The following is a 24,715-nucleotide window of genomic DNA, read 5'->3' as shown; positions in this document are numbered from 1 at the left end:
CTGGTTTTAATTTACACTCAAATTAGTGCACCAATATGTACTAAAATTTAAACCCACCAACTCCCTTAGTTCTCAAGCACACTGGCAAAGAAGTAGAGGCAAATTGTAAGGAGTCTACCAATTATGAGCTCAATTCCTTGATCCAGCTGCTAAGTGGCAATCTACTCGATTGAGAAGAAAAAAAAATTAAGGACCGAAAATTTCTGCTTTTGTAGTAAACTACTAACTTTCATTTCAAATACCGAACATCCAAGTTCATAACAAACCAATGCAAATTGATACACAACACTATTTTACACGAGCTTAACTAAGAATGCAATGTGGCAGCTGGCAAGACATATCTTAAGACAAAGCAAATCCAAAGCGTCATAATTTGGGAATAAAACATTGAAATACAGGATAAATGTTGATAAGTTGGCATAACGATTCTCGCAGTAGCTAGAAATGCTACTTATAAAATGCCTTTGAACAAATTCCGACTGTCCTACAAGCTCCCATGTGAAGGAGTTAGTCTGCTGTCCAACTCTGTTCCACGATTTCTCTCACTCTTCGGTTGTACTCACGCTTGTTCTCGCTAAACATGCGAGCAGCTTCTGAATTAGCAGGAGAGTTTGGGTTGGGATCACATAGTAGTGACTGCAATAAGAAAATGGTAGATGTTAGGGTCTTCTCAGATTGTTGGTGTTTCGCACACTAAAAGTTTCTCAACACATACATCATTATTTCCATTCATAGTTGGTCTACATCAACATACCTACATGCCTTCATTGGCATGTGCAGCTACATTTGTAGTATAGATATATAAAACTCCACACTGTACTGGAATAAAGATAAACGTACTAGCCTTCCTTAAGACCCTAAGGTGTAGAAGCAAAACTTTAACCTCCCCAATACGATGTTTCTTTAAGTTCTAAGTCAAATGTATGCTATAGGCGACACACCTTTGCTACATGCTATGAAAATTCATAAATATAAGCAAGGAACAAAAATCCTATCCACACAATTCAACCCTACCTGAATAGACGTGAGTATAGCTGCCACATCATATATAGGACTCCACTGATTCTGTAAAATATCCAAACAAATACTTCCATCTGCATAAACTGGCCAAATTTGAAAGAAAAATTGAATTCAGAAACCAGAGGAGAAATGCTTAACATGCAGAAAATTGTGATGTCAAGACATGTATAATCCAACTTACTATTTGGATGAAACATTCGAGAAACAAATCGGACTGTCGGGGGTTTGTTTGGGTAATCCTCTGTAAACTGAAGGGTCAACTTAAACGTGCCTGTATTACTCCAACAGAGAGTTCTTAAATGTAGATATTAACAAAGTTAAGGTTATTTAACAGAAACATGCATACCGTGGTCACATCAATGGGCAAAAGACATGACAGAAACAAAGGAGGAAAGCTTTTAGTTATTTACTCAATATTCAGGTTCTGGTTTTCAGAATTTAGTATTAGAAAGTACGAAAATTTTAGGAACTTAGTGAAATATCGGACCGCAATCTAATTATTTCATCAAGAAGAAGATATAAAATCCTTTACAAAAGAAAGGGAAACACTTTGGAATTGCTATTTTAACTTAAGCATAACATAACTACTGTACATGCGGTTCATCTTCATCCTAGAATGTAAAACTTAGATCAGAATATCCCACGTCTGAAAAACATTAACATAATCTCTTCTCAAAAAACATTAACATAATCAAAAGCTTCAGTACAAGGATTAACTAACCTCCATCCCAAGGAGTATCATCTGGACTGCAATCCAAACCAGACAAGAAACGAAAAATGAATATTAATGTTGCATAACAAAGAGAACACTATAGTAATTTCTTTTTATGCATTTCATTTTTCCAACATACCCAAATATAACAGCATTCCACAGCATTATATTGTTATCTTGGGGCGCCCCACTAATCCCTGCAGGTGGGTCTTGTTGCAGCCTCTTGAAATCTCTCATCAGCCTCTTCCTCGCAGGAGTCGACATTGCTAGTTTGCTACCACCTACACATCACAGCAACCAACAACCAATAAACATCAACCCAATTCAATATGTCTTTTAAGATTAACCGTGCATTGGAGGTGAATCCCATTGCATGTTTCCAATGCCTATCAAAAAAGTAAAAGAAAAAAATTTCTACACCAAATTGAATGTATAAAAATTGGGGCAAGCAATTTGGGCAACGGGTAAGATACATAGTCATGAAGAAATAGAATCATCAATACAAATACTACAAATTACCAGCTAGGATAGCTTTAGCTGAGTTAAATATACACAAAAACAAAGCTCAGGACCTGAAAGTAAGCCCAAAAACTGGAAATTTCACTTCAATTAAAAAACTTTTTAGGTGTTTAGAGCTACGGTATCCATGATAACGAAAAGAAGCATATTCTCTTCACTAATTTGACCCTAAGAAACAAAACCCTAATTCATATTTGGACTACAAATACCCAATTGACTACAAAGCTAATAAAGCTAGGCACTTGACCCCATCGAGACATAAAATTCGGATCTTTCTGATTATAGGTTCGTTACCCGCCTAAAATAACAACCAATTCTAAAATTAAACTTGGAAATGAATAAGAACAAAAGAAATTGAAGAAAATTTGGGAAAATTTGGGGAAAATTTTCTCACCTGGAGCTCCGAATCTCCAAGAGGTCTCGATCTGAACAGGTTCAGAATTGGGTTGTTGAAGGAAGGGGCTTTGGAGGTGGGTTTAATCAGATCGAAGCCATTAGGTCTGGGAGGAGAGGAACACAGAACTACTGAGAGAGAGAGAGAGAGAGAGAGAGAGAGAGAGAAGGGCGGAGGTTGTTTTGTAAATTAGCTTGTATCAGAATTATCAAGTGAATGTGAATGTAGGAATTTTGCGATGTGGTTGGGGTCGGTCTACTCAGCACTGACCCTCCCTACTTGCCTGCTTGCCTTCTCTTTCTGAAATATATTCTCCTAAATTTAGAATTTAGCCACAAAATTTTTTTTACTTTTGAAAAAAGCCAAAATTTTTTCAAAAAAGACAAAAAAACCTCTCAACTTTCAAAACAAAAACATGCAAATGTAAAAGATTCTTTATGAAATCCAAAAATAAAGAAGGGCAATTTTGTCCATTTTGGCTTCTTTTAAAAAATTTCACTCCCTTTTGGTCTTTTCCAAAATCTCCCAAAAGTGAATGGAGGGAATTTTCTCTCCACCTTTTTCTTTTTTCTTTGTCCTTTTTTTCTTTTTATGGTTTTTCATTCTCTTGAGAGATTCAAAACTACCATGTCCATCTTTGAGTTGTCAAATTACAAAATATAAGACCTTGAAATGGGTGACTTTAATAATACTCTTAAATTTTTTATAATATTGAGAATAAAGAGAATTATAAGAGCTTATAAATGAAGTTATATCTCATATATTACAGTACGCGTGCGTGCATGAACGATTGTTTATTATTTACAAAACACCTACATATTAACAATTGATAATCACTCGTTTTCATAGTTTACTCTTTACAAATTATAATCACAGTGTATTCATGACATACCAACCATATAGCCCTTGTTGCCATTTCATGATGCTCCCTTTTTGTCTCCTTATTTACAGAATATATTTCATGAGCTAGCTGGAAAAAACTATACAGAGCATCAGGAAAGGAACTTAAGGGGGGCTTGGTTTGGCTTTTACAAGTGGATACATTGATCCTGGGGCCCGCAAAGCATATTGATCGATTATATTGTGACCTAATAATTGGATGAGGATGGTAAATTTTAGACGGAGCCTACGAACAATAATTTAGAGAGTAGTATTTGACGTACTTTGACTACAATATGGAGTGGGGTGGGTCCATAAATTTTGTCTCTATAGCTAAAGAATATAAAATGGTCGGCAATTCAGTGTCACTGAAAATGACCACTGCAGGATCAATGCAGTGTTTTTATTATGGACGTTAACAAAGTGATTAAGAGTTAAAGCATACTTAAACATCAAAGCTTATGTCAGCTAATCCATGGTCAATCCTTTCCACATACATCAACGTCCTTGATGGAAATTACAATTTACAACATATACCATCACAACTGTATACTTCGAAGAACAAATCCTAAGCGTCATAATTTGGGAATAAAACATTGAAATACAGGATAAATGTTGATAAGTTGGCATAACGATTCTCGCAGTAGCTAGAAATGCTACTTATAAAATGCCTTTGAACAAATTCCGACTGTCCTACAAGCTCCCATGTGAAGGAGTTAGTCTGCTGTCCAACTCTGTTCCACGATTTCTCTCACTCTTCGGTTGTACTCACGCTTGTTCTCGCTAAACATGCGAGCAGCTTCTGAATTAGCAGGAGAGTTTGGGTTGGGATCACATAGTAGTGACTGCAATAAGAAAATGGTAGATGTTAGGGTCTTCTCAGATTGTTGGTGTTTAGCACACTAAAAGTTTCTCAACACATACATCACTATTTCCATTCATAGTTGGTCTACATCGAAATACCTACATGCCTTCATTGGCATGTGCAGCTACATTTGTCGTATAGATATATAAAACTCCACACTGTACTGGAATAAAGATAAACGTACTAGCCTTCCTTAAGACCCTAAGGTGTAGAAGCAAAACTTTAACCTCCCCAATACGATGTTTCTTTAAGTTCTAAGTCAAATGTATGCTATAGGCGACACACCTTTGCTACATGCTATGAAAATTCATAAATATAAGCAAGGAACAAAAATCCTATCCACACAATTCAATCCTACCTGAATAGATGTGAGTATAGCTGCCACATCATATATAGGACTCCACTGATTCTGTAAAATATCCAAACAAATACTTCCATCTGCATAAACTGACCAAATTTGAAAGAAAAATTGAATTCAGAAACCAGAGGAGAAATGCTTAACATGCAGAAAATTGTGATGTCAAGACATGTATAATCCAACTTACTATTTGGATGAAACATTCGAGAAACAAATCGGACTGTCGGTGGTTTGTTTGGGTAATCCTCTGTAAACTGAAGGGTCAACTTAAACGTGCCTGTATTACTCCAACAGAGAGTTCTTAAATGTAGATACTAACAAAGTTAAGGTTATTTAACAGAAACATGCATACCATGGTCACATCAATGGGCAAAAGACATGACAGAAACAAAGGAGGAAAGCTTTTAGTTATTTACTCAATATTCAGGTTCTGGTTTTCAGAATTTAGTATTAGAAAGTACGAAAATTTTAGGAACTTAGTGAAATAAGGAATCCATCAGACCGCAATCTAATTATTTCGTCAAGAAGAAGACATAAAATCCTTTACAAAAGAAAGGGATAACATAACTACTGTACATGCGGTTCATCTTCATCCTAGAATGTAAAACTTAGATCAGAATATCCCACGTCTGAAAAACATTAGAATATCCCACGTCTGAAAAACATTAACATAATCAAAAGCTTCAGTACAAGGATTAACTAACCTCCATCCCAAGGGGTATCATCTGGACTGCAATCCAAACCAGACAAGAAACGAAAAATGAATATTAATGTTGCATAACAAAGAGAACACTATAGTAATTTCTTTTTATGCATTTCATTTTTCCAACATACCCAAATATAACAGCATTCCACAGCATTATATTGTTATCTTGGGGCGCCCCACTAATCCCTGCAGGTGGGTCTTGTTGCAGCCTCTTGAAGTCTCTCATCAGCCTCTTCCTCGCAGGAGTCGACATTGCTAGTTTGCTACCACCTACACATCACAGCAACCAACAACCAATAAACATCAACCCAATTCAATATGTCTTTTAAGATTAACCGTGCATTGGAGGTGAATCCCATTGCATGTTTCCAATGCCTACCAAAAAAGTAAAAGGAAAACATTTCTACACCAAATTGAATGTATAACAAATTGGGGCAAGCAATTTGGGCAACGGGTAAGATACATAGTCATGAAGAAATAGAATCATCAATACAAATACTACAAATTACCAGCTAGGATAGCTTTAGCTGAGTTAAATATACACAAAAACAAAGCTCAGGACCTGAAAGTAAGCCCAAAAACTGGAAATTTCACTTCAATTAAGCAACTTTTTAGGTGTTTAGAGCTACTGTATCCATGATAACGAAAAGAAGCATATTCTCTTCACTAATTTGAACCAAAGAAACAAAACCCTAATTCATATTTGGACTACAAATACCCAATTGACTACAAAGCTAATAAAGCTAGGCACTTGACCCCATCCAGACAAAAATTCGGATCTTTCTGATTATAGGTTCGTTACCCGCCTAAAATAACAACCAATTCTAAAATTAAACTTGGAAATGAATAAGAACAAAAGAAATTGAAGATAATTTGGGGAAAATTTTCTCACCTGCAGCTCCGATTCTCCAAGAGGTCTCGATCTGAACAGGTTCAGAATTGGGTTGGTGAAGAGGGTGATCAAGGAAGGGGATTTGGAGGTGGGTTTAATCAGATCGAAGCCATTAGGTCTGGGAGGAGAGGAACACAGAACTACTGAGAGAGACAGAGAGAGAGAGAAGGGTGGAGGTTGTTTTGTAAATTAGCTTATACCAGAATTATCAAGTGAATGTGAACGTAGGAATTTTGGGATGTGGTTGGGGTCGGTCTACTCAGCACAGACCCCCCCTACTTGCCTACTTGCCTTCTCTTTCTGATATATTCTCCTATAAAAAGTGAACGGAGGGAATTTTCTCTCCACCTTTTTCTTTTTTCTTTTTTCTTTCTCCTTTTTCCTTTTTATGGTTTTTCATTCTCTTGAGAGATTCAAAAGCTACCATGTCCATCTTGAGTTGTCAAATTACCAAATGTAAGACCTTGAAATGGGTGACTTTAATAATACTCTTAAATTTTTTATAATATTGAGAATAAAGATGATTATAAGAGCTTATAAATGAAGTTATATCTCATGTATTACAATACGCGTGCGTACATGAACAATTGTTTATTATTAATGTATGTGTGATTACAAAACTCCTACATATTACAATTGATAATCACTCGTTTTCATAGTTTACTCTTTACAAATTATAATCAGTGTATTCATGACATACCAACCATATAGCCCTTGTTGTCATTTCATGATGCTCCCTTTTTGTCTCCTTATTTGCAGAATATATTTCATGAGCTAGCTGGAAAAAACTAAGCAGAGCATCAGGAAAGGAACTTAAAGGGGGCCTTGGTTTGGCTTTTACAAGTAGATACATTGATCCTGGGCCCGCAGAGCATATTGATCGATTAAATTGTGACCTAATAATTGGATGAGGATGGTAAATTTTAGAAGGAGCCTACGAACAATAATTTAGAGAGTAGTATTTGACGTACTTTGACTACAATATGGAGTGTGGGGGGAGGGGTCCATAAATTTTGTCTCTATGGCTAAAGAATATAAAATGGTCGGCAATTCAGTGTCACTGAAAATGACCGCTGCAGGATCAATGCAGTGTTTTTATTAAGGACGTTAACAAAGTGATTAAGAGTTAAAGCATACTTTAAACATCAAAGCTTATGTCAGCTAATCCATGGTCAATCCTTTCCACATACATCCACGTCCTAGATGGAAATTACAATTTACAACACATACCATGACAACTGTATACTTAGAAGAACAAAAAAAAAAAAAAAAATCTAATAATACACAAAATCAAACTCAGTTTAATTGTCTTGGTTGAATTAATTGCCTACTCTTGCTTGATTACAAATTAACAGATATATATTCCAAAAAAAACTATAAACTTTTGTGATCTCTAGTGTCACCAGGAGACGTAGATGCGCTCTTGGGGGCACTTGCAAATGGCAATGAAGGTGGCAGAAACATCAAGCTCCCGGGCTGCGAATTCGCAGAAGTCGTTTTGTTCAAATAGCTTGATGCACATCCAATGGTACTATTGTTCCCTATCTGCGTTTGGAGGTATGGAGAAGAAGAAGTAGTTGTACTTCCTGCAAATTGGTCACCCCATTTGAATTTCTGAGCCATATTGATATTGTCACCACCCCCAGCCTGATTGTTGTTGTTGCCTAGCATTCCAGTAGTGCCACCTGTCCCAACATTACTGTTGCTGCCAATGATTGAAGAAAGTGCAGCTGCTAAGGCAGATTGGAAACTTGGGTCAGCTGTGATTGCCTTGGTTGCAGCAGCAATGGGGTCTGGTTGAAACTGATGTGGAGATGCTCCTTGAGAAGGATGAGGAGGAGGAGTAGGGTTAAGATTATTCTTGTGCATGTAGTTTTGGTATATATTGTTTTGTAGAGGCTGCTGCTGTTGCCTAATTCCATGACTACTTAGTGATCCAATTTGGTTCTTGTTGTTGATATTGTGTGGTGGTAATTGAGCCCCATAGGAAAGGAACCCATTGCTCCATGACATGTTGGTATTGGATTCAGAATTAGAACCAAAGTTGAGGCTTGTGGGAGGGTATAGTTGGTGAGAAGAATTTGATGAAGAAGAAAATTTATTGAAATGGGACAAGGGATTAGAGGATGATGATGGTGGTGGTGGATTTGAAGTGAGGTCTAAGGTGATTGTTGGAAGAGAAGATGACAATGAAGAGTTGGGTATGAAGAATCTGGATTTTGAGTTATCAGAGAGATAGAAATTGTATCCGTGAAGATCGTGAGCAGCAGTTGTGGCGGCCCCAACGGATGGGTTCAGGCCAGACCGGGCTGACGATGATGAGCCGGATAATAGCATGGAAGCAGCTGCAGAGGTGGTGGAAGCCATAGCTGTGGCTGACATAGGAAGTGGGTGATTGTGTGTTCCTTCATATGTAGTGATTAAGATGGACATGTCCTCCGCACATCTTTGTACCTGAAATTAATTACAAGCCAAAAAAATTAACATATATACAAAATATTTTTAAACTACATGGTGCATCATATTATGTGACAGATGATGTGTTCATTGTCACCTAAGGCGCATATATATATTCACCTGTTTCCGTACTGGACACGATGGTGCAATGGTGCAACGGTAGTATGCACGGGGGCATGGATTTCCTTTTGCAATCTTCTGTCCATATTTCCTCCACTGGCATCCATCATTCATCTGTGTCCAAATACATTATATTTTGTTAGTAAAATCTCATGCCTGGCTACATCTAGTAGCTATATCTTTAATTAATTTCATTTTTGCATGTAGACTAACCGTTGGGGTGTCACATCTGGCTCTCACTGAAACCCTAGCTTTCTTCACTGGGTTCTGTTGGGCAACTTCATCTTCTGCACTTCTCGCTGTCTTGAGAACTTTCTTAGGTGGCCAGGTCTGACCTGCTTCTTCCTTGGGCACCTCTTCAAGGCTGCTTGCAGGGCTTGAATTCGATAAGGGCACTTCAGTAGTTGTAGCACTTGATTTAGGTGCTTCATATTTGCAGTCTAGCCCCAAAGACAAGCTTTCTCTATCTGACTCATTTTCTTTCCCTTGACTACTAGTACTACGGTTTTTGTTCTTTTCATCCTTTTTGGGTCTGCTAGAAAACGATCCAAGGCTGAGTGAGACCATCTCGGATTCGTCGTCTTGATGGTTATAAATATTGTTAGGACTAGCAATTGTAACATCCTTGGACTTGTTTGCTTTTTCTTGAATGTCATACAACTGCATTTGAAGTGTCTGGTACTCGTCTGTTATCCGATCTAAGTACTTCTTCAGCCTTTGATTCTCTTCTCTAACCTCACCCATTTCAGCTCTAGCAGATTCAAGCTGATAATCCTGTTCCTTTCGACTTGATGAAGTAGATGCCATTGAATGATCAGGTTCCACCTTCGTATTACTCGTCGTTGATATCTGTTCAATTCAGCATGATTAGTATGTCGTAATATTCAAACTTGGAATCTCTTTTAGCATTGGAAAGAGAAGTATCATTAAACGAATAGTTAGTTGGTCTTCCTAATCAAATTAAAGGTTTAGCAAAGACAAAAGCTTAGCTCATAGGCAGCCATGTAACAAGTCATGCAAGTTCAAACCACTAGCTAAATTGCCAAACATCACATATACAGCTCTCTGGTTTCTGCCCTAACTTTAGGTCCTCTAATAATGAAAATATTTATCTGCTCATGAATATTATACCTTTCAAATTATGATCTTAACCTTTTTGGGAATCATATTCATAATTTTACGTTGACGTTTCAGTGGGATGACAAACTTGGGAAGAAATATCAAATCAGTGATTGAGATGGTTTCAAATCTCCATTAGTAATGATAGATATTTTGAGATATGTATTTGTTTTTATATGCAAAATTACTTGAAATCCAAACGAACTAGAAAAATATATAGATCAGTCAGCTAACATTCAAAAACTGTTTATTTTAAGAAAGGGGAAATATTTTCTTGCTTGGAAAGGCTTCAGTTTCTAATACCTGCTTGCTGCTACTCAAATCTTTCTGTGTAGGTGAGGATGATTTCATTTCGTTATTTTCCTGGCATGATCCTCCATTTCCAACCTGTAAATTTCATATCATTAAAAGAGAAATAATTGTTAATTAGCTTGCAATTAAGTACTTACAAAATTTCATGAAGAATAAAACGCTAGGTTAAAGCCCGATTTTTGTACTTGTTTCAACCTATACATCAATAAAAATCTATCGCCTTTGACTCAAAAATTTCATAAAGAATATATTAATTTATAACTTAATTTGGTCAAAGGATGAGGATAAAAGCAGCTGAGCAAGCCATGGATAGGCACCTTATTTTCATCAAACTAATAATATTAGTTATCTAAAACAAGTGATCTTTCAAAATTTATAGAATTTTTACTTTTGTGGGTACTCAACGCATAAATTAATCACAAGGTTAATGATATCCACATGTAATTAGGAGTTTCATCATGTATTATTTTTCTGAATATTGATTTCGAACAAAAAATTAGAAACAAATATGACTTACTTTGAGAAGAGTATCTTCTTTGCTACCAGCAGCTTCTTGATCATCATGATCTGCAAGACTGCTAGATTCAAGTACCAGTCTCTTCTCTTCCTTTTCTGATCCTCCATGAGGATTGGACTTTCCCAGAGCAGCCTCCATAGCTTTCTTCAGTTCTCTCTCTCCTTTTTGCTTTTTCTGTCTATCCTTCTTTTGGGTAACTCGATTCTGCGGGCCTCCTCAATTGCTCTTCTTCTTTTATAGACGGCATGCAGTATTTGACTCGTCCCTTTAGACCTTGAAATTATTCGAACTCTATAGCCTGAATATAATTTATTAATTAATCCCCTAAATTATATAAACACGGCACACAAAATGTCAACTGCTTCCTTCTCCAATTGCAGCAATGAAGAAAACATACCCACACACTGCAACTATTCATTTTAATTTTGTTTAAAAATATTGAAAAGAAGAATTCAACGTCAACGTTTGCGATAACATGCCAGAGAGAGAGAGAGAGAGAGAGAGAGAGAGAGAGAGAGAGACAGAGATGAAGGCTTGAAGCCGCAAAACTCGGTCCCCACTTAATTCAAAATTGTATAATATGTAAAGTTGAAGTTTCGTACGTTGCAAAAGTCACATGGGGATTGGTTCATGGTCAAATAATTAATTGGCTGGAAATTTATTTTAGGGGTGGGGCATTAGGGTTTTGTAGCTAGTAAGGAAAAAATAAGATTCAGGTCAACTATGGGTGTCAATTATAGAAAGGAAAGATGTTGTGGTCAGTTCAAGAATTATTGCCTTTTGGATTCATTTGTCCATGCATTTGACCTCTTTAACGTTAATGCGATGATTAATTCATGCTAGAATTGGAATTAGGTGTGGAACTCTCCAAGATATACCGAAAATTATGCGTTTGTCCATCCAATTCACACGCTAAGTTTGAACATATATACGGTCAGAATTCGATCCTTACTCTCTTTCGCCTTTGTATTTTAAAAAAAATGGCAATGACGGCATGCAAACATATTATTCCTACATTTTTAATGGTAAATTTAAGTTGAATCATTATAAAAACTATACAAATGATCAAGCGTGATGAATAGAGAGATTATTTATGGTGATAAATATTGTTCAAAGATAGATTTGGAGTCAATGTTTGTGCACAATTTCAAAGGAGATTAAATAAACATGGGATCACTTTCGGTGCATTGTAATTTGACAGGATATCAATTACAGGTCCTGATTAAGTGGAGAGGAGCTATTATCTTATCTTCTTAATTAGAAAGATAATTACCAAGAATTACAAATTAGGTGTTTCAAAACTTTGACATGTTAAGGGGAAATTTTGTTGGACAAAAAAAATGAAACGAAGGAAGAATATATTGTATTATCCTATTAACAAATCCGTTGAAATTGATTAGATTACTCAACAAAAACAAAGCAATATGAAATGAAGCATGATGGCTCTTGATCTTGAACCCCTATGTGCCCAAATTAAATATGTAATTTTAAAATGCAAGCAGTCCACTTGTAAGCGCAAGACTCGGCCATGGGCAGCCCCTATAGGTATATAGAATAACCTTGGGATCAAGACCGTTGACGTCTAATAATTTGTCTTGGTCCATTCCAAGCTATATATCTCATCCTACCTGACTTGGAGACAACACTACGTGATATGTTTGAAACTTACATTCATTTGATGGTCAAATCAATCTCGATCGAGTATGAGAAAATTTGATGCATGATCATTTGATCTTAGGTTAAACTTATTTGCTATGAAACCGTCGCATAAAACAACTATAACTTACCCTCCTCTCTCTTCTCGCATAAAACAATTAAAAGGAACCATAATTCTTGATAGAGCACCCCCTCCCGTTACATGCTACGCACCAAGCAATATGAACTTAAAGGATGGATATATTCATATAGTTGGTACGAAAATGTTATAAGCTTTCAATTACCTGCTGCTATAGCTTAGTTTAGAGTTATAGTCCATTACCGGCCGGCTCCGGACCAAAAAGACCGCCTGACGGAGTAATCCCTTATCTCGGATTGGAGATGCTAACAGGGCAGGAATTAACATCATAATAGGTCAACGTTCTGTACTTTATTCATGCTTGTTAGGGTTTATAAGCATTTTTTTAGTGTAACGTGTAGATAGATAATGCTTGTAACACAATTGCCTATGAGTTTAGTCTATACTATGGTCTAGGAAAATTAATTTTATTTAAAGGTTTCCACTACGTATTTAAGCATTCATACAACAAATAATTTATTACAACAACTCAATTGTAGTCCTGTATATATTGCATTGCATGAACTGGATTGCGGGAGAACTCATATACAACAATTCTTCGCAACTTTGAGACTTCTGCTAGATTCTTGGTTTTTTATATTAGCATTGATGGGGTTATACAATTAAGCAGGTCAAGTATTGTGATCAAAGTATTACTTGGGGTTTGGGTTTCTGGAGTACGCGCATTTGATCAATAATTAATTAATTAAAACCCCAAAGTTATACGAAAAATGAGTGTACTATACTTGATGATCAAATTTCAAAACTGAGAACCATACACACACACAGATATATATATATATAAAGAAATCAATGCATTCAAACAACAAGGAAACATTACAAAAGGTACTCAATTAACACATCTTGAATGATATCTAGAGGATTTTCATACTATGAAAACGTGTTTTCAATCGACAAAGCAAAGTGAGCTAATCTATGGGCCACTATGTTGGCCTCTCTAAAAACAAAATTAATATGAATATTTTGCAACCTAGAAAACAGACTCTTGCAGTCTTCAACCAAAAAACCAAAATCTTTCGAAGTCTCAAGCGCTTGAATCAAATTCTTAACATATGCATCCACTAACGTCGCTCCCTTACTCGTGTCTTAAACAAATCATAGGCCTTCACGGAATGTCAGCGTTTCAGCATGTGCATGAGATGCCACATGCTGAAACCTAGGAGTGGACATGGGTTGAGTTGGGTCGGTTTTGGTCTTAACTTGTAACCCAACTCACACATAGTAGTTTATATGATTTATTGGATCCAAGACCCGCTTATTATTAAGTCAACTCAACCATCTTGTGATCAGATCGAGTGACTCGGTTGTGTTAATCCAAAATTATGCCAACTTTTAAATTTTGGTACCAACCCGTATATAGTGGTTTATAATTTTTTGAACCCAAGAACTACTCATTATCAAACCAATCCAAACCAACCCTTTTATAATTGACTGAGACAGTTTGGCCGAGTTTCCCCAAAATTGTGTCCACCCCTATTGAAACGTCACTGCCCTAGCTGCCACAAACAGCCTTTCCTCATCCCTAGCAATCATTGACTGAGTTGTAGTAGTTGTATTCACTTGATTTGAGGAAATTTACTGCTCGGCTTGTATGGAATGGATGCGTGAGGATAATATATAATTGTAATAAATTCGATATATACCTAATTGTGGGTATATCAACTGTGACAGTGTAGTCCTTTTTTATAAAAAGGCGATATAACTTTATTAGATAAAAAAAATAAAAAGTATAAAGGACATATATTGTAAAGGGAGTTATCTCTCAATGACAATGTTACAATAATTGATAAAACTTCTCGAGTGACCAGTGTAATCCTATATAAAAAATATATTTGTAAATATCCTATCAGTTGTACAACCTTTTTTTTTGGTTAAAAAGAAAAAACTTGAATAGGTCCTTAATTATAATTGATTTTATGTTGTTATCTTCAAGCATAATATCATTAAATGGTGTTGCACACCGACTTCCTCGATTTGGTATGCATAAACATAATGTGGACAATTTTATTTAGTTTGAGGTGCCCCTGATCTAAATGAGGACGCCCTATTATGTGATTCTTTGAGTCGGGATTATGCGTTTTGTCCCCTGCATTGTAATTCTTTATTTTATCAATAAAATTTCCCTCGTTCCATCGAAGTTGTCCAAAAAAAATAGTCTTAGGCAATATATGTATCGCAATGGTCGTGCTAATCATGTTACTAATCATGTAGATTCTTAATGCCCTCAAACTAAAATTCCTTTTGTGGTTAGCAATGCATGTTAGATCTAAGACTCCAAGTCAATGAGCTAGATGGACTGAGATTTGCGTACATGATGAAGGAAGGAACAACCAACCAATAAACAACTAAACAATGTACGTTCATTGATCCAAACTCTTTTCGATTATGAAACTGAAAGTCAAATTGCTCAACAGCTTCCCACTAGATATTGTTTTATTTGAATCAGAGTCCAATAATAATAAACAAACCCAAAAAAATAAAAAGAACAATAAAAAAAGGAAAAAAGTTGGTGGGGCAATGCAAGCTCTCAAATGTCAATTGGTGTCTTCATTTTCATTTGTTAAATATGGACATAATATACTACCCAGTTAGGCCTGGTCAAATTGTCAAACATCAAACCCACCGGGATATTTTAAGAAATCTTTCTACCTGCATGGATCAATAAACTCACTTAATTTCTCCACAAAAATAGTCGTAGACTCGTAGGTAATTATAATCAAAGGTTGATCATAATGCGGGGAAGAAGAACATTTGGTCAAACATCCGACTTGATGCACAAAACATGTCTCATAACTTTAACTTTCTTCAACAAGATCCACCTCGTTGTAACTTTATTCCGTACCCAACACGGTGTTTTAATTCTCTCTCTTCATTGAGCAGATTCAAAACCTACATTTCGGTGGTGCGTCTATAAGTCCACCAAACAAAAGAAGACAAATATTCCTCAAATGGCTCTGTTTATATCTGGAACCAATAAGAAAAAATGACTACGACCACCGACGGAAGCCGCTGCCGGCCATTGACCATTGTCTGAGCCTTCATCTGATGGCTCTCAAGGAACCTTCTGCGCAGCATGTAATGGAGGAGAACACATTTTTTCACTTGAAGAGGGTCCATATATTTTCTTCTTTTTTTTTTTCTCTGTTGTGGAGGCCAAGGCCCAAAAAACTAACAAAAGCTAAAGAGAAACAGAGTTGGGCCAAGTAAACCACAATGAAGAACGGAACTTTTCTCTTGGCCTCCTTATCACCTATGCAGTTATGGCATATGATCTTATCATCTTGATATTCGATTTGCCTGCCAATGTCTAACAACATTATCTGGACCAAAATTTACTCTACAGGTGAGGTCCATCATCTTCTATAAACCACAACCCACAGCCGCCTGATCATTGGAAACTTTTTTTGTAATTTTTTACTCAAATCAGAATCAACCCATCATAAACATGTTGAAGTTGAATCTTTAGTGATGAAAAAGGCCATGAGAGTCCACTGTAAACAACTGGTCTCATCCACATGCTACAATTCAGGATTGTCATTACGTGTCATTGTGACGTGGAATTCAGTGGAGTAGTACAATCATAAATCTAGGAACAGAAAGATCCAAGAGTATGTGAGAGTGACAGCTTTCTCCACACAGCTTTCCAAGAGTTTGAGTTTCAGTCTGCAACTAAGATTGGCATATAAAGAGGAGAGGATCGAAGTTAATAGCTCAGGGACAAATCCAATCATATTTCATTTAGTTCTGTTGCATCAGTCACCATGAATAGGATTCTGGCTTGCAGAGAACTCAGAGCCAGAGCGCCCCAGACAGCCTTGAGCTGGTTCAGTTCATTAAACATCTCAAGGTATGATAATCTGTTTCCTGCATCAAATATGGATTTTGGTTCTTGGGTTTGTTTTAAATGGTAAACATATATCTGGGTTGGTGTTGCTTTGAGGATTATAGGCAATTTAGGGTGTTGGGTTTTCTTATATCTCTTGATATCTGTCTGTGTGATGCAAAAAGAATCGAGCTTTCTGCATTCCATTATCAACGTTTAGGATGATTGATTGATGTCCATGAGATTTTATTTCTGTTTAATTTAATGGATCCATGTTCTCATCCCATCGACTTCTGGAAAATGTAATGCATTTAGATTTTAATTCAAGACATGCTGCACATTCATGTAATTTTTGATAGGGGTGGAATATCTGTATCTGATGATGTATGTTTCTGTAGTAACTTTGATTTCTACCATCTAACTGAAGAGTTTTACAACATATTTTGTATGTCTTATTCATAATGGCCTTTCTAGTGATAATTTTTGACAATTTCGTTTTCCCTCCTTTTATGGCAGATCTGTTCATGGGTTACCCTTTGCAACCGTTGAGGCAGAAGAGATATCTGGTTCACAGCCTGCTGAAGTACTAAACTTGGGTAGGTTCCGACACTTTAGCAGTATGTGTCATTTGCCACCGGAACCATGAATAATGTCCTGCACTCAGAACAGTAATTGGTCTTGGAGTATAACTGGAGAGTAAAACCAGGAATTATAATCTGATCCGTTAAGTGTTATTCCTTGGAATAGTTATTTTGCTTTTATTTGTTTGTATTTTCCTTGTTATCTTTTTAAAGAAAGATCAATGGACCTTTCAGTAAGGTTAAAACCGACTGGAAAAAATGTTTTATTTCTTTAGTGCAGGGGAAATGGAAGAAAACTGCTAGATGGAACACAATTTTGGATCCTTTAAATGGGGAACCATTCATTAAAGTTTCTGAAGTAGATGAAACAGGAATTCAGGTATGCACGTACATTATAGTGTACAAGTATCCTTTTGCTTTCTTTACAAATCAATAATTTCCTTTGTCCAGCGAATGTAGTGGGTAACTGAGCACCCCTCTTGGCTTCTGTTTTAGGCACTTTTAGAGTTCGTAATGTCTTTTCATAATGTCCTATTTCGATTTCACTTTGTATGCAACACAGTTTGCTTAAACTTTGACATGTTCTATGTCATTGTATGCACACCTTAACTAAATTTGTTGGACTGCTATTGCAGCCGTTTGTTGAGAGCTTGTCCAAGTGCCCGAAGCATGGTCTTCACAATCCGTTCAAAGCACCAGAGAGGTTTGTATTTATTGTATTCTGTTGCCTTGCCCTCATTCAATTTTTTAGGCATTATTTGTTGCCTAAGATTACTCACATAATATCATATCATGGTAGAGGATTACAATATTTTCATCAACTTTTCCCCTTTGAAGAACTTGATGGTGATATTCTATAAAATTTGAAACAAAAATTACAACTGATAGACCATTTATTGCAGGTATCTTATGTTTGGGGACATATCTGCAAAGGCAGCTCACATGCTTTCGTTGCCAAAGGTAACAAGTGTACAGCAGAAGGACAGTGTTCTTCTTTTACCTCTTTCCAGTATTTGAATTAAGACTGATGCAGTTCGACGTTTTGACCTTTCAGGTTTTTGATTTCTTCACAAGATTAATACAAAGGGTTGCTCCAAAGAGTTACCAGCAGGCTTCTGGTGAAGTTTATGTTACTCGAAAATTTCTGGAGAATTTTGCTGGTGATCAGGTAAACTATAGAAACAAACATCAGCTTCACCTTTTATGTTTTCAGTAAAAAATGTGAAAGAGAAAAGAAAAGAATGAAGAGTGATAGGGCTTAATTGGAGTTGAATGCCTTGCAATTGATTGGTCCTGTACTTATTAGTGTCAATGCAGTACTGCCCAAATTGCCCCATAACTGTATGTCACACTTATCCCTAGCTTCTCCCGCACAGTATAGGAGTAGAGTATTATTTATACTCTTGGGTTAAGCGCAGTACGTTCCATTGCATTAACCTAATGGAATATAAATTCACATAAAGTCCTTCTCAACTTTCTTTACTATCTTTTTGACACATATGTGGCAGGTCCGCTTCTTAGCAAGGTCTTTTGGGGTTCCTGGAAATCATCTCGGACAGCAAAGCCATGGTTTTCGTTGGCCTTATGGTCCTGTAAGTGTATCTTTGAACATACTTGATTTTTTTTTGCACCACGAAATCTTAAGCTTTTCATACAAATTTTGTTATTTTCATAATTGGACATATGAAAGAATCTTCTTGCAGGTGGCAATTGTTACTCCCTTTAATTTTCCTCTAGAAATTCCTGTACTTCAGTTGATGGGTGCACTTTATATGGGTAACAAGCCAATCCTCAAAGTGGATAGCAAGGTATTCCAGTTTAATTTCTGTTGGTGGGTGGTATAGTTTATCGTTCTTTAACATGACATTTGATGTCCGTTATAATCGTTAGTTTACCAGTCCAGTGGTTAATATATGTTTGCAACTGAGCAGATAAAAAAACATGTGTACATATTTAAAAAGAAAGAAGCATCTGTACTTTGGATATAATTAAAACTGTGGGGGAGAGAGAGTATGATGCATGTGCCTAGATAGTCATTGGTTGACAAATTTCTGAGTCGAAACCTCTTTGCACAAGTTAATTGTTTTTATTTATTTATTGGCTTTGTTTAAACTATTGGAAACCCTTTTCTAGCAAGCCTTTAGATTTTGTGTTTGTCATGTGGCCCTTTGTGATCTCTCTCTGTGTGGATAGGTAAACTGTTGACCAAACATTTTGTTTTGTAGGTAAGTATTGTTATGGAGCAAATGATGAGGCTGCTTCATTACTGTGGGTTACCAATAGAGGATGTTGAGTTCATCAATTCTGATGGGAAGACAATGAACAAGCTACTATTGGAGGTTGGTTCAAAGTACAATATTAAAGTATTTGCAGCGTATTATAATTTAGAATAGAGACTGCTCATAGCTTTCCTCCCCTTATTTGCAGTTCGTAGATGCTATGTTACTAACTTATGAAGTGCAAATTGAAATAATTTGCACAATATTGAAGTATTTTACTACTTTTGCTTCAACAGGCCAATACACGAATGACCCTCTTCACTGGTAGCTCAAGAGTGGCAGAAAAATTAGCTCTAGACTTGAAGGGTCGTGTTAAGTTGGAAGATGCAGGATTTGACTGGAAGATCTTAGGGCCTGATGTTCAGGAGGTTTCTTACAAAAATTTTATGTTTTAGATTATACAATTCTCTCTCTGTGAGTAACATCCATTGTTGAGTTATCTGTTTTCATTTATGTGGCAGGAAGACTATGTTGCATGGGTCTGTGATCAGGATGCATATGCATGCAGTGGTCAGAAGTGCTCTGCACAATCGATGCTCTTCATACACGAGGTAAGCCTCTCCAATTTTAAACCTTCTGTTACAGTCCTGCTGAGATTGTTATTCATATGTGTGGATCAAATATAGTAGTCTCACATCAACTAATGTGTTAGGAGTTTTAACTGGGACTGAGACCTTTCAAGGTAAAAGTATACACCAGCTCACCAGATGGTTAAATTAGGGTGCAAGGTGTGAACTAGGCCCCCAGTTGGTTGGTGTAGGTGTTGTGTCAGCATGGTTTTAATATGCAGAATTGGAAGTCAGTCAAGGTGGTGCAGGCGTAAGTTGCGGCTTGAGGTGGAGGTGCATACCCATGTGCTCAGAGTTGCACGTGCCTTTGAAATATTGTAGCAACAAGTGGGATGATTATTCTTGTATAGGTCATGTGATGATGAGGGATGGTATGATGCAAAATTGAAATTCATTTAAGGTGGAGACTTGGAGTAGTCATGAGTAGTAGTGGCTCAAGGTGCTCACAGTTGCGTATGTTCCTCGATATAGGTGTGCTTAAGATGTTGCAGCAACAATTTGGATGATAATTTTGTCATAGATCCTTGCAAAAAACAATGGACAGATGAAAGGCTAATTGGTTTGATCCACAGTAGAGATTATTAGGATGTGGCCTTTTAATGGTTAATGAGAAGTCCAATATTAAAACCCTACAGTCAAGCATACTAAGTGGTTATCTTGGGGAGATATCTATCTTACATGCTGTTCTGTGGCTTACATGCCATCAGTGGGGTTTCTAGTAGGCTATTATTGTTGCGACTTGGACATTTTGAGTTTCAATCAACAAGCTATCAACATCTTTTTTCCTTTTTCGTTGATTACTTTTTCATATTCTTATGCAGAACTGGTCTAAGACTTCACTTCTATCCAAAATGAAAGATCTGGCTGAGAGAAGGAACTTAGAAGATTTAACCATTGGCCCTGTCCTTACAGTAAGGACGCTACTTGTCCCGTTCTGTACTAATTTAAGTTATTTAACAACATATCTCTTTACACGCTTATGTTGTTGCAGGTCACAACTGAAACAATGCTAGAACACAAGAATAAATTGCTTCAGATATCAGGTTCAAAGCTACTCTTTGGGGGTGAACCCTTAAAGAACCATTCCATTCCACCCATATATGGTGCCATAGAACCTACAGCCATTTATGTTCCACTTGAAGAAATACTGAAGGGAAATAATTTTGACCTTGTGACAAGAGAAATTTTTGGGCCATTTCAGGTAACACAGAAAAGACACTACCTAAGTTCCTTCTATTTTTCTCATATTTTTTGTAATGTGCTGTACTTCATCGCATCATATTCAATGGCAAGTTTTTGCGGTGAGGATAATGGTATTTGATCATTCAAATTATTCATAACTTAGACAATTTGAAAATTGGTTGGTGCTTGAGAGGGCACAGAGAGTAAAATTTTGGGCTGCATATTTCGTGTGTGTGTGTTTTTTTTTCTTTTATGTTATATTTGCTACTGACGTTAACATACTGGCTCCTAGGTTGTCACCGACTATAGGAGTGATCAACTCCCACTGGTGTTGGATGCTGTAGAAAGGATGCATGCACACTTAACAGCTGCTGTTGTTTCAAATGATCCACTCTTTCTACAGGCAAGATTTGACCAGTCTATATCTGTACAATCACAAATTTTTCTTAAGTCAAACGACACGCTCAACATCATTACAAGTTTACAACTCTGGATTAAGAAGTTCTTAAAGTTAGCTATTATATGCTTTAGAGTGGACTTAATACAAACTAATGCACCTCATGAGCATTTCATTTGAAACCTACCTGGCAAGTCTTTTCGTGAAAGCTTACCGATTCACTTCTTCCTAAAAGGATGGATATTGAATCAACTTTGTAAAGTTTTTTTTAATACTTATTCTGAAAGTCTATTTGCAGGAAGTTATTGGGAACTCAGTAAACGGGACTACTTATGCTGGACTGAGAGCAAGAACAACTGGAGCTCCACAGAATCACTGGTCAGTACAAAATTTCTTAAACTTTTCGTACTTCATGTGAAGGTTTCCGAGTGCTTAAATACATCGAATGATGGTTTGTGACAGGTTTGGACCAGCTGGAGACCCAAGGGGAGCTGGCATTGGGACCCCAGAAGCAATAAAGCTCGTCTGGTCATGCCATAGAGAAATCATCTATGATGTTGGTCCACTTCCAAAGCAGTGGGAAATTCCACCTTCTACTTAGAGAGTCATTATGGACCAGATGAGAAGAACACGGGGCCTTCCGTTCGATGTGAACAAGCATGTAGTTGTAGGTTCTGACACATCAGCTGATGCTGCACATATTAGCTACCGTTGACCCTTAGACATTTCTCAGTTGTGCAATAAAATGAAGGGATTTTCTTCCCAAGCCTTCTAATTGATTAATTGTCCCCTTTTCTTCTTTCCTTTCTATGATATATGAGAGAGAGAGAGAGAGAGAGAGAGAGAGCGCAATGCTGTGGCTATGTATTCATGATTGAACCCAAAAAATTTAAAAAGAAAAAATTGAAGTGCTATTTTTTTTTTTTCCAAATAAAGAAACTGATAATTCAAGTTCTCCCCCAACTGTACACATCACACATAGTTTGAAACCAATATAATTTAATCAATCAACATTTGATTCAATGTAGATTGGATTGTAATTTTTTCAATCCGAGCCAATCATATTATATGTTTAAATTCGATTTAAGCTGATCTAATTAATATTGGATTGGATTGAATGATCGGTTTTGATAATGAAAAAAAGATAATAATGAAATATTAAACATTTATCTTTAGGTTTAATCTAATCAAACATATTAATAGACATAAATATTAAAGAAGATTGTTTTGATTATATAATATATTAAACATAACTCCATTATGTCGGTTTTGAAATTATGGATCTAATCCAATCATGTTGTTTAAAAATTATGAATCCAATCCAATCCAATCCTCAAAATCATCGAAATCGATTGAAATTAAATTAAATTGAATTAGACCGGTCAGTTTGGACGGATTGTATTGGATCTTGTACACCCCTAAACAAAACAAGAACTAGATTGGTCCGTACCTTCTTTTTGGGTCTCACAGTCTCACTGCTTAAAGATTAAATGGGCCTGACGTCCGAGCCCAACACTTGCCCATATTGGGCTTTTTCTTTATCAAAATGGCCCATATTAGTAAAACGAGTCATAAACCCCATGTTTTCTTCTTCAGCTTTGCTAACTAGAACCCTTGCTCAACCTCTGTTTCTTTGCGTTAGCCTACCATCTCTCTGCTCTGGCTGCCGCCGCACTTAGGCGGAAAGCTCCTCGCTTCTTCAGGCTCGCGCGCCCATCTGTATCCCTTTCCTTGTAAGCTCACGTCAATCTGTTTTCCTGTTTTCTTCTTTGTAATTTTTAAGCATAGCTTCATATATATTCTTTCCTTTTCGTTTGTGCTTTTAGATTTTCAGTCATGTCGTTGCTCGAAGTCATTACAAAGGCCTCCGCCATATCTCAAACTCAACATGCCCCATCAGACTACCCCATTGTTCTTGACCCAGATTCTATTTTTGCCAAACTGACGCCCAAACTTGATGACCCAAATCCGATGTCAGTTGCAATTCCCATGAGCGGATGGCAAATTTCACAAACCGACTCTGAGATCATCGAGTTGGGGAAGAAATTCTTCACCAAGCTTAAAAAGAAGCTCAAAAACCCGAATAATTTTGCTAAAGCTGAGTTTTTGGCAACCTTGAATCCATTTCTTGAGAGTATTAGGGAAAAAATTGGGATTTCGATTGGGGTTGATTCGTCTAATGATGGGTACACCCAGATTTTGATGAAGAAAGTTGGGTCTTTCATGGGCAAGGACGTTGCTGGTTTGGTTTTGGATGCCTGCGTTGGTTTGGAGATCTGGGAATTGGTAGGTAGTTTGATTGCAAATGGGCTTTTGCCAAATTCTTGTTATCAGAATTTGGTTCCAAAAGTTGTGGCAAAGAGGAGGTCAGATTTGCTGAGTCTTTGTGTTAAGCATGCATCGGATCTTGGGTCATCTGAGTTGCTCCTGATCTTGAAGTACTTTCTTGATCCACCTAAAGATGGTTATACTAGCACTGTGGATGTGAGGAAGGAATGGGAGAGCCAAGCCTTGTCAGCTGCTGAGAAGGCCACTGATAAGACTCTATCGGGGAAGAAACTAGGCATTGCGAAAGAGGCTGCCGTTTTGCTTATGGTGGCATATGATGGGTTCTCTTCTGCAGAACTCTGCCTGCATTATCTCTTGGCATCAAAGAATCTTGATGAAGTGATGTTGTCGGCCGCGATCAGTAAGTTGAGTGGGAGAGAGATGAAGAGTTTACTCCGGTATCTGGGGAAGTGGCTGAAGAAGTATGAGAGGTTTCCTCAGGTAGGTCCCTGTCACAAGGCATCAACAGCATTGGGTTTGAAGGCTTGTGATTGGGTTCCTAAACTTGAAGATGTTGCGAAATGCATTGGGGTGCTGCTGGATGAGAATTACTCTGCATTGGTGTTGCATCTGGAGTTTCATGACGAGCTGAGATCTATAAATGAAGTGGTTGCATCCTTGACCTTGGAAGCAAGGTTCTGCTGTTCTGTGGCCAGTGCAGCTGATACGTTGAAGGCTGAAGTTTAAGGCCACCGTGCTTCATCAATGTTCTTTTTGAATTGTACTATGGAATTTTTTTACAGAATGAATTGCAGTAACTATAAAGTTCTAATGTTCATGATTCTTTTGTTGGTGTGCTTTTTGGGATGGATGATCGTATTTGATTTGTAATTTTTTTTTTGAACAGCTCAATTAACCCCTCCCCTTTCCTTTTTTTTTGGTCATATCCCT

At 37.0% G+C, this 24,715-nt stretch overlaps 5 protein-coding genes and 1 long non-coding RNA gene across 7 annotated transcripts; 3 read left to right on the top strand and 3 right to left on the bottom strand.

Moving 5' to 3' along the window:
* Positions 206–2,909, bottom strand: LOC18777560 (ubiquitin-conjugating enzyme E2 2). The gene is made up of 6 exons (XM_020563535.1): positions 2,646–2,909; positions 1,872–2,013; positions 1,742–1,767; positions 1,202–1,291; positions 1,015–1,103; positions 206–636 (listed from the first exon to the last, which is right to left on the bottom strand). The coding sequence occupies exons 2-6, from the start codon at positions 1,994–1,996 to the stop codon at positions 508–510; spliced, it is 459 nt and encodes a 152-aa protein (XP_020419124.1). The 5' UTR covers positions 1,997–2,013; positions 2,646–2,909; the 3' UTR covers positions 206–507.
* On the top strand, positions 2,666–6,525 carry LOC109949128. The gene is made up of 2 exons (XR_002271614.1): positions 2,666–2,721; positions 6,434–6,525. It is a non-coding gene; the product is annotated as an uncharacterized LOC109949128 (long non-coding RNA).
* Positions 3,952–6,514, bottom strand: LOC109949127 (ubiquitin-conjugating enzyme E2 2). The gene is made up of 6 exons (XM_020563536.1): positions 6,346–6,514; positions 5,582–5,723; positions 5,452–5,477; positions 4,935–5,024; positions 4,748–4,836; positions 3,952–4,369 (listed from the first exon to the last, which is right to left on the bottom strand). The coding sequence occupies exons 2-6, from the start codon at positions 5,704–5,706 to the stop codon at positions 4,241–4,243; spliced, it is 459 nt and encodes a 152-aa protein (XP_020419125.1). The 5' UTR covers positions 5,707–5,723; positions 6,346–6,514; the 3' UTR covers positions 3,952–4,240.
* Positions 7,483–11,263, bottom strand: LOC18776686 (probable WRKY transcription factor 61). Its single transcript, XM_020563357.1, has 5 exons — positions 10,871–11,263; positions 10,345–10,428; positions 9,136–9,771; positions 8,923–9,036; positions 7,483–8,799 (listed from the first exon to the last, which is right to left on the bottom strand). Exons 1-5 carry the CDS (start codon positions 11,006–11,008, stop codon positions 7,720–7,722), a joined length of 2,052 nt encoding a protein of 683 aa, XP_020418946.1. The 5' UTR covers positions 11,009–11,263; the 3' UTR covers positions 7,483–7,719.
* Positions 16,157–22,435, top strand: LOC18776120 (delta-1-pyrroline-5-carboxylate dehydrogenase 12A1, mitochondrial). The gene is made up of 16 exons (XM_007209797.2): positions 16,157–16,512; positions 17,005–17,084; positions 17,345–17,448; positions 17,705–17,772; positions 17,972–18,029; positions 18,124–18,237; positions 18,578–18,661; positions 18,773–18,877; positions 19,295–19,408; positions 19,585–19,716; positions 19,810–19,899; positions 20,739–20,828; positions 20,909–21,118; positions 21,392–21,502; positions 21,795–21,874; positions 21,959–22,435. The coding sequence occupies exons 1-16, from the start codon at positions 16,427–16,429 to the stop codon at positions 22,095–22,097; spliced, it is 1,665 nt and encodes a 554-aa protein (XP_007209859.1). The 5' UTR covers positions 16,157–16,426; the 3' UTR covers positions 22,098–22,435.
* LOC18776261 lies at positions 23,091–24,676 on the top strand. 2 transcript variants are annotated; one of them, XM_020564029.1, is made up of 2 exons: positions 23,091–23,229; positions 23,323–24,676. In XM_020564029.1, exon 2 carries the CDS (start codon positions 23,333–23,335, stop codon positions 24,509–24,511), a length of 1,179 nt encoding a protein of 392 aa, XP_020419618.1. In that variant the 5' UTR covers positions 23,091–23,229; positions 23,323–23,332; the 3' UTR covers positions 24,512–24,676. The 2 variants fall into 2 exon arrangements, with proteins under 2 accessions (XP_020419618.1, XP_020419619.1); XM_020564030.1 differs by having other exon boundaries at positions 23,102–23,229; positions 23,331–24,676.

This window comes from Prunus persica, chromosome G5 (assembly GCF_000346465.2).
Source record: "Prunus persica cultivar Lovell chromosome G5, Prunus_persica_NCBIv2, whole genome shotgun sequence".
NCBI lineage: Eukaryota > Viridiplantae > Streptophyta > Magnoliopsida > Rosales > Rosaceae > Prunus > Prunus persica.
This window is presented reverse-complemented; position numbering and strand designations above follow the sequence as displayed.

Coding starts and splice junctions, on each gene's coding strand:
- LOC109949127 (XM_020563536.1), bottom strand. CDS start 5,706: ATGTCGACTCCTGCGAGGAAGAGGCTGATGAGAGACTTCAAGAGGCTG. Junction 4,837..4,934: donor TCGAATGTTTCATCCAAATA/GTAAGTTGGATT, acceptor AAATTTGGTCAG/TTTATGCAGATGGAAGTATT. Junction 4,370..4,747: donor CTATACTCACATCTATTCAG/GTAGGATTGAAT, acceptor TTCTTATTGCAG/TCACTACTATGTGATCCCAA.
- LOC18776686 (XM_020563357.1), bottom strand. CDS start 11,008: ATGGAGGCTGCTCTGGGAAAGTCCAATCCTCATGGAGGATCAGAAAAG. Junction 10,429..10,870: donor AAGAAGATACTCTTCTCAAA/GTAAGTCATATT, acceptor TGAAATTTACAG/GTTGGAAATGGAGGATCATG. Junction 9,037..9,135: donor CCAGATGTGACACCCCAACG/GTTAGTCTACAT, acceptor ATTTGGACACAG/ATGAATGATGGATGCCAGTG.
- LOC18777560 (XM_020563535.1), bottom strand. CDS start 1,996: ATGTCGACTCCTGCGAGGAAGAGGCTGATGAGAGATTTCAAGAGGCTG. Junction 1,768..1,871: donor TGGAATGCTGTTATATTTGG/GTATGTTGGAAA, acceptor TTTGGATTGCAG/TCCAGATGATACTCCTTGGG. Junction 637..1,014: donor CTATACTCACGTCTATTCAG/GTAGGGTTGAAT, acceptor TTCTTATTGCAG/TCACTACTATGTGATCCCAA.
- LOC18776261 (XM_020564029.1), top strand. CDS start 23,333: ATGTCGTTGCTCGAAGTCATTACAAAGGCCTCCGCCATATCTCAAACT.
- LOC18776120 (XM_007209797.2), top strand. CDS start 16,427: ATGAATAGGATTCTGGCTTGCAGAGAACTCAGAGCCAGAGCGCCCCAG. Junction 17,085..17,344: donor TGCTGAAGTACTAAACTTGG/GTAGGTTCCGAC, acceptor TTATTTCTTTAG/TGCAGGGGAAATGGAAGAAA. Junction 18,030..18,123: donor ACATGCTTTCGTTGCCAAAG/GTAACAAGTGTA, acceptor TTGACCTTTCAG/GTTTTTGATTTCTTCACAAG.